At 36.9% G+C, this 9068-nt stretch overlaps 1 protein-coding gene across 1 annotated transcript in view; it reads right to left on the reverse strand.

Annotated features, from left to right (window-relative positions):
• LOC140374503 (neurexophilin-1-like) overlaps positions 1–2243 on the reverse strand; it is a 44960-nt gene extending 42717 nt beyond the window's left edge. The window contains exon 1 of the mRNA XM_072461429.1: positions 1882–2243. Within this exon, the coding sequence (XP_072317530.1) occupies positions 1882–1953 (72 nt within the window). The 5' untranslated portion in view covers positions 1954–2243. The remainder of the gene's footprint in view (positions 1–1881) is intronic.
• Positions 2244–9068: the final 6825 nt, after the last annotated feature.

Genomic DNA, 9068 nt, shown 5'->3' on the forward strand with positions numbered 1-9068 from the left:
TAGTAATGTTTGTTTCTCCACTTTTGATTTTTGGACCCACATGCAGGCTTACAGTCTGTCTACGTGTCCCTGAGCAAGACACATCAGCCACACCCTGCACCTTCCTGGGCCACTATTCAATACAATAAATTGATAGATTTTTATTTTATTAGCAAAGACAGTTCTGTACATAGCGAAATACCAAAACTTTGATTTATACATATTATATTCTGTAAATATACAGTACATAAAGAAACATTTTATCCTGCGTAAATGAAATGTATGTTTCAATGACATTACGCACTCATCAGATTTACACACCAGGTATCAAAACATCAAGAAGTGAATAAAATATTACATTTTGTTTTTTTTAAAGTTGCTGTTATTCTTGAAATAAAAAATAATAATAAATGTAAAATGTATAGAAACTTAAAAATGAATAAATAAAATATATTTATCACATTTTATATTATACACATTTGGAAGTAGCTTAGTCCTTTGTGTAATGAATTTCACAGGTCAGATTTGGCAGTCGAAATTTAAAAGGATTATGCAAAATTTGCTGCGGAGAATTGGAATGAACAGGCACCAATGAATTTGAATTCATTTAAACGTGACAGAGCGGAAAACGACTTTACTCCACGAATCACAAAGTATGTTAAAGTGATGGCAGTACTTTACATGGACAGTCAAAATAATATAAGAAATTAGATGTGATATTTAGTTTGGATGTTGCATTAGAAAACAAAGTACAAAGAATTAAAAACAAACTCTGTCAATCTCTTTTTGTGCTTTTCCTGGTCCAAATCTGCACAGGTGTGAAAAAGCCGAAATAAATCAAATTACTCACGTCTGATGGAACTGTTTATAGGAAATTTCCATAATCTGATTACCCCAGAGATCAGATAATGATCAGATTTTAAAATACTAACATACATAATTCATTTTCAATGTAATTGAATTAAAGTATGGGGGGGAAATCAAAACATATTGCACTGAGCACATTTTTTTGTTGAATATTTTCGGATGAAAATAATATTTGTAATGATTATTAATTCCTCTTAATTCCTAATGTACTAATAGTTTATTAAGACTGATTCAGGCTTAGTAACTACTTAAGTAAGAGGTTGGGTGTTATTTAAGTATTTACTAAGCCTGAATCATTCTTAATAAACTATTTGTTAATTAGGAATTAAGATTATGTTCACGTTTTCTGTACTTTTGTGAAATAAATGTTTTCATGTATAGATATTAAGGCATTTTTGTGTAAAAATTAAAATATAAACATTAAAATAATAAAAAAAAATATAAAGCCAGGTTTTGTTTTGTTTTTTTTTGCATAATTTTGTTGACAAAAAAATTCTCAGAGGGGATTTTGGATCTTATTTAGTATTTGAGTAAACTAGATCTTACAGAAAATTGGAGTGAAAATTCAAATTTTGTCTAATTTTTGGAGTCTCAACCTATGCTTCTGCGCGGTCCAAGATGTTTGCTGTGTGTAGGTGCTACTTTAAAAGCTATGAGAAGAACGGCCTTTGAAGTTACAATGTCTCACATAAATCTATGGCTGAAGTTAATTCAATAATAAAACATCTTCAGGTGCAGATTGGACAGTGTCGTGGCATCCAGCTGAAAGTTCATATGTTGAGAGAGCCAATTGACCAAAAAGCAAAAACAAAAAGTTGTTTCTACAGTGTCTGTCTAATCAAGTGTAAAGTGTATAAAGTGCTACCTGATTATCTTTAAATTCCACTCTCCACAGCCATTTGATCAAACAAGCTCTGTTACTGTTTGAGAAATCCATCGTCAATAAACACGGTGCAAAAAAATTAATAAAGGAAAAATCCATGTACTAAAAGGCCGGTGTTATGATGACAAAAGGTCATATGACATTTAACTCACCAGAGACAGCAGCGTTAGCGTTAGCATCACTCCTCCTCCACCAGCAGCGTCTCCCCCACGGCGGCTCGTCATGGCTGCCGACGCCCCCCACCGGGTCCAGGTCGGGTCCAGGTCGGGTCCGGGTCGGGTCCGGGTCCGGGTCGGGTCCGGGTCGGGTCCGGGGGGTTGCGAGTACGATTTCTGTTGTCCTTAGTTTCCTTTCCCCCCCGGTTATCAGGTGCAGAGGAACCGGGCGGCCGCAGCACTCACCAGCGCTCTGAGGGTCATCCAGGAGGTCAGGGATCAGCCGGAGAGCCTGGTTAGGAGGGAGGGAGGTCAAGGGAGTGCTGGAGAGCCCGGTGTGTGCTGGTGCAGAGCAGTTTGTGGAGTGGTAGAGGTAGAGGCGAGTGCTGGTGGTTTATATAGTGTCAGGGAAGTGTTAGAAAAGAGAAAGAGAGAGAGGGAAAGAGGGGTGAGGAGGGAGGAGGGGAAGGGATGTGAGGAGTTGAGGAGTAACTTTTTGTGGAGGCTTGAGACACGCTGACATCTGCTGGTGGTTTAGAGTATAGGTAAACCACACATGCCAAGCAAATTGGTTACATTACAGTGTTAATGACAGGGAAATTTACAAAAATGATGTTGAGCTATAATTATGTAAAATAAGGTAAACAAGAGTTTATGGATAATTAGTAGTGCTGGACAATAGTGATAAGGTTTGTATTAAAATGGATTGAAACTTCTTTACTTTTACCTTGGCATCACTAAATTCAGTTCACAGGCTCCTACTCTGACAATGTTCAAATCTAAGCTAAAAACTGTTTTGTTTAGCTGTGCATATGACTGTGCAGGATTTTTCTTTGCACTCTTCTCTTTTATTTCTTAAACTGTTTTATGATTTCTGTAATTTCTTTGTGATTTTAATGCATTTTTCCTGTTGTTTGAAGCACTTTGAATTGCCTTGTGTATGAAATGTGCTCTACAAATAAACTTGCCTTGCCTTTTCCTCAACTTGAACTTAGAAAAGTGAATAAAGAAAGAAAATAAATAAATAAAGTTTAAGATAAGATAAGATAAGATATTCCTTTATTGTCCCACATGGGGAAATTTCATTGGTGCAACGCAGGTAGATACAGAGGTAGATACAGAAGAACAGATCACTTATAGGAAGTCTGAAAAACACTTTCAGTAGAAGATCTCCTATAAATAAATAAAAACTCCCATAGACAAATAAATAAATACATAAATACCATTGCATGTGATCCCGACAGTAATTGCACATGAATATGTGTCACGACAGCACATAGGTTGCACATGAATTGCACATGAATTCCAACAGCAATTGCACATATGACAGAATTGCACATCAGTATTAGGTTAGGTCAGTATTGCGAGTGTTCAGTACTAACAGTTTTTGTTATAAAGTCTGACAGCAGCAGGAAGGAAAGACCTACGGAACCTTTCCTTCACACATCGAGGGTGGATCAGTCTCTCACTGAAGCTGCTCTCCAGAGCGGAGAGAGTGTCCTGCAGGGGGTGACACTCATGGTCCAGCATAGATGTGAATCTAGCCAGGACCCTCCTGTCCCCCACCTCCTGCACCGAGTCCAGAGCACAGCCCAGGACGGAGCTGGACTTCTTGATGACTCTGTCCAGCCTCTTCCTCTCCCTCTCTGTGATGCTGCTGCTCCAGCAGACCACACCGTACAGGAGGGCTGGTGCCACCACAGAGTCATAGAAGGTCTTCAGGAGTGGCCCTGTCACTCCAAAAGACCTGAGTCTCATGAGGTAGAGCCGACTCTGGCTCTTCCTGTACAGTCCGTCTGTGTTATGAGTCCAGTCCAGTTTGTGGTTCAGATGAACACCCAGGTACTTGTATGAGTCCACTCTCTCAATGTCCCGTCCCTGGATGTTCACTGGTGAGGGGGCAGTGGGGTGGCGTCTGCAGAAATCCACCACCATCTCCTTGGTCTCCCCCGCGTTGATGAGGTGATTGAGGTGGTTCCGCTGACACCAGTCCACAAAGTCCTGTGCCAGTCCTCTGTACTCCCCGTCATCGTCGTCCGTGATGAGTCCGATGATGGCAGAGTCGTCAGAAACATTTTTAAATAGTTTTACAGTATCAATACTTCAGTTTTGATGCATCAATATTTGTGATCATCAATATTTGTGATCGATCCGCCCATCTCCCATAATTAGTGGTGAATCCGATCTCATCAGATTTCAGAAGCAAAGCAGGGTTGGGCTTGGTCAGTCCTTGGATAGGAGACCACTGGAATGCCACAGGGGGGCAGTAGTGCAAACTGTCATTGTGTCCTTAGGCAAAACACTTCACCCACAATATATATATATATATATATATATATATATATATATTATATAAATCCAAGGATTTAAATGAATTAACATGACATGTTCCCCACCTCCAACTGGAAGAAATGCCTTTGAACGCCACTCGAACTTGTTTATCCTACTTGTGAACTCAGAGATGGTCACGAGACTCCCACTTCACAAACAAGATGATCTGTGACCATGGGAATTACCACAATAAGTGGATCTGAGAGTTTATCACAAGTTGAATGATGTAAACATCTCTTACAGGGTGAATCCAACAATATTCTGTAATATGAAATGTTATAGACATTTGTTCAATGTTTACATTTTTTTTGCCTATGGTTTAGCTAGCATTAGCCATGCTGTTTGATATACGAGTTAGTTCAATGGAAAGCTCTGATTTGGGAATTTTCAAGAAGGGAATAATGTCACATAAATTGTTATTTGTCTGAATTTAACATGTTGTTTATGGTAAAATGTAACTTTTTATATATTTAATTGGTGTATGTTTACTTCAAATTGATGTGAAAATGTTGATAAAGTTATTGATTCAATTTGTATTTCATAAAAACGGTACATGCATGTCCAATCCTAAATGGACTATAAATTGACTCACAACATTCAGGTCCTCAAACAACCTAAAAAAAAGGAATTCTCCAAAACTTCAAATGTGTTTGAAATAAATTCATACTTTGGTGAGTAAAAACATTCCTTTCGCTCTGCAGCTCAGAATGTGAATCAGCTCCATCTTTAAGTGCGGCTCTAAATAAACAAAGTTGCCATGGCGATCTCATAAAGACGGGGCTCTCATAAGTGAGCAGATTATCAAATGTCATCGCTCTAATACTGCTTCTACTGCTTTAGGATTTATAATTCAGGACATCGTACAAGATTATAGGGGATCGATCGGGGCTGTATTGTGCTATCAAAAATAAATGAATAAATAAAGCCTACAGGTCAAAACAGTATTACAAATACAATAAATGTATACATTAACAACGTAAAATATCCAGTTTAAATACTGAAAATATATCCTTAAGTGGAATACTGACTTTTTTACAATAGAAAATGTTGCAGTCCAGCTGGATGTGTTCTGTAGTTATCATTATGAAAACCCCACACAATGCCAGGCTGACTGAACGGAACTACAAAATGTGACATCTTATTCTAATCAATGAAATAATCATAGTTTAGTGTTTGCAATCGAGTCATCATTTATTTCCGCGTTCCAGATCCTAGACATGTAAACGGGCTGTACAAATATGGCCAACCTACACGACACAGAGCACGTTTCATACAGCCACAGCTCATATTCAAACCAAACATTTGTATGCCATAGAAAATCAATGTACACTCCTTTATTTTATCTCAAGAAAAATAAAAATAAATCACTATTTACAAATGAGATGGAAGCAAACATTCTTCACACTGCAAAAAATATACATTATTTACATAGTTTTAACAACTTGAATCCAGAATATACATAACTTACGTCATTTTAAGTAGTGTTGATTAATTAGAGAAAATAAAAAATCAATTTTAAACTAGGACAACTTTTTTGTTATTGCTGGGGCTGATCACTTTTTCTCTAATTACTCAAATTAAATTGATGAGAGTTGGATATAGCCAAAATCTTTAGATCTTCTACCAAAAACGATGGTGCTTTTAGTTATTTTAAGTAGCCTACACAAAAAGTATTCTTAAATAATGCTTATTCTGGTACAATTTCAAGACAAACATTATGAATTCAAGTCATTGTTGTTTTTGTTTTTTTTGCAGTGCACACATTAAAGTTATCTCATATTCTATCTTTTTTTCTTTTTTTTTTACTACATTTGACCGTAATCTGAAAGCACCTACTGTATGTTACATGTTTCTGCTATGGATGGACTCTGTTTTCAGACCAGTTATTGTGTGTTTTGTGTGTGATGATGTTGACCACAGGAGTAAGGCAGACATGACTTTACACGGTTCACATCAAGTCTGTTTTTTTTTGTATAATGCCACATAAGAAAAAGGTCACCGTAGTTACTTGAGGTAAGGAATGAGCTTATGTCCACACTTATACAAACATAATCTTAAAAATGTTAGTTAAAACAAAACATATTATGGTATATTCAGGCTTTGACAATAGTTTTGGACACCATTGAATTCAGAGGTGGCTAGAGTTGCCAAAAATGTACTTGCAATTTATCAGTAAGAGAACATAAACACTGTGAGCATAACAGTATTTAAGAGGCAATTTCTTTCTTATTTTAAAATGAATCATGTTTTTGATGGTATATTTCCCCACCACACTTAAATGATTATACATGATGAGTGCCCCTTTCTATCTTGTAAATCGATTAAAAAAAAAACTCTTTTCCTCATGTGTATTAAAGCTTCTTGTTAAAAGTTTTGCAGTATCTCTGAACCATGTCGGGTGCAACCATCCTCCTCCTCTTTAGGGGCACTGTGAGTTTATGTGTGATACCAATTAAATGATCATGTGTATTCAGATGTGACAGACGTTTATCAGTTTGAAAATGTTTTAGACAAAAGCACTGGACTCACAAGTGAAGTCTATTTTAGCCTCTTATTATACTGAAGTCTCCATAATTGTTGTCCTGGATGCCTAAAATCGCTTCCTCATTAAATCCTTGAGGTCACATATGGCCATGACAAATGTTTTGATTTTTATACTCGACTATGATTGTGAAAGTAGTTACTTAAATGTATTGGCAAAAATGCTGCTTGTTATGCCGTGTATCCAATTTTTGGTCGGAGACAACCCCCACAAGTGTTACTTCCCTGTTTATTCCCATGAATTCCCATATATTTAACATAATTACCATGGAAATCTCGATATTTTGCAATCCTATATAAGAGTATGAAGTTAATGTAATGTGAAGGACAAAACACTAATCAATGCACACAATGATGGGTTTCCAAAGGATAGACAGACAAATGAGAAAAACTAAATCAAACTCATAATGTGCAGGAGCAGAGGAAAAAAACGAATCATTTCATACTGTCAACACAAATCTTTTGACACAAGAGTGCTGATATGCTTTTTTGTGGCCCTCTACTGGCAACAGTGGGCAATGAAGCATTTTGAAAATACAATTAGCAGCATGGCTACTTACTGTCAACCTGATGCTAACAGATGCATTTTCAAGCACTTCCTGGTTTCAATTGCTTACATAGATGTGTGAGGTCCACTCAGTTTCAATTCTCTATCATAAGTGAACACATAAAATCTACAAATCACAAACGTATTTCACCAGAACCAAAAATCCACCGCAAGAAGACAAAATCTATTCACAGGTTTTTTTTAAAGTTTGTTTCTGCATGGCAAAAAATAACATCTACAACATCTATCAAAAGGGCTATATATATATATATATATATATATATATTGTTTAGTATGGAATAAGAAATGAAATCTCCCGGTGGAGTTGGAAAATTGCTTAGAACTTAGAATTATGTTGAAACTTGTTTACCCCAATGGCAAAGATTTAGCTAGAAAAAGAAGAACATCTCCTGTCAATGTTAATGTCAACTTAATCAATTAACTGCAGCTTATTTTTTATTGGATTTGCATAATTTAATGATGTATTCAAATAAAATATATATGGTACCACTTTATAATAACTTACCATTAATTACACTCAATAAATTATGAATAATGACTTAATTCATATTTGCTAAATGCTTTAGGCCTAGTAGCTACTTAATGAAGGAATAGGATATCAAATAAGTAGATACTAAACCTTGATCATTTAAACTATGCGTTCATCTTTGCCCATGCAATTTCAGTAAGGCTAATATAAGTATAAGTATTTATTTTGACTTCAGCTTTACAATACTTTCTCCTTATAAAATTATCTTTCTGGAATAAAATGTAATAAGGTGCACTTTAACTTGAAATTGAAAGATACATTTGCTTGTAATTAAGTCACAAATATCCTAAAAGACAAATATTCTAGGTGTAAAAAAGTCAAATCCAACTCCAAATAATAATCTGAAACTAACTGATTCAAACTTTGTGGATACTTATTTCTTGCCGTGCAGTGTCTATGGCAAAGGTAGAAGTCACTGTGCATATCATGCTGCACTAATATAGTGCAATAGAGCCTGGACCACCATTTTTCCTTGTCCTCCTGTAGTCCAAATGAAAGAGAGAGAGAGAGATGGCTCCTTTGTCTTGAAGAGGATTGACGCAAAGCAGTCCAAACCGTTTATGAGCGCTCCTCTCCCGTTTGGCACCGTCTGAAGCGGAGAATCCTCTAAACCCCGAGAGAGTTAAAGATGAGAGGGAAGGAGAGCGGTCATGTTGGATCACAGCATCGCGACAGGGGCGGGGCAATGGAAAGCATTTCTCTGGACACCACATCACAAAGGTCCGTCAGGAACAAAACAAACACAAGAGAGAAAACACAACGAGAATCTTCAGCAGAATGGTCATGTTAGTGTGTCACATGCCCAGGAGATGTTTATGCTATGCAGTAAACCAGAAGTTTCTTGTTTACTCTGGCTTCAGCCACATCCTATTCAAGGCTTTTGTGAATTACTGAGATTGGCCGCATGAAGTTTATATCAGGCATTATTTAGATTTGATTTATCACAAAACATTGGCTCTGAGCATGACACATTCTGCAATTAAAAGAACTGTTCCAAGGACCAGGGCCGGTCCAAACGTGGCTAATGCAACCTATTGTGTAGTTTTCATCTGTTTAGAAGTGGACCGCATCACCACAATGGATCACTTTAGCATGTGTGAATGAAACATGTCATCCTGGTCATGTGACATAAAAACAGACTTTCTTGGGGTTTAAATGGAGCTGGGATAAAAGTGCTGATCCTCTTGATTGATGCAGTGCCACTGTCCGGCAGTG

The sequence above is a fragment of the Eucyclogobius newberryi genome, unplaced genomic scaffold, assembly GCF_026437365.1.
Source record: "Eucyclogobius newberryi isolate DKJ021-1_F unplaced genomic scaffold, fEucNew1.0.hap1 SCAF_3, whole genome shotgun sequence".
In the NCBI taxonomy this organism is placed as follows: Eukaryota; Metazoa; Chordata; class Actinopteri; order Gobiiformes; family Gobiidae; genus Eucyclogobius; species Eucyclogobius newberryi.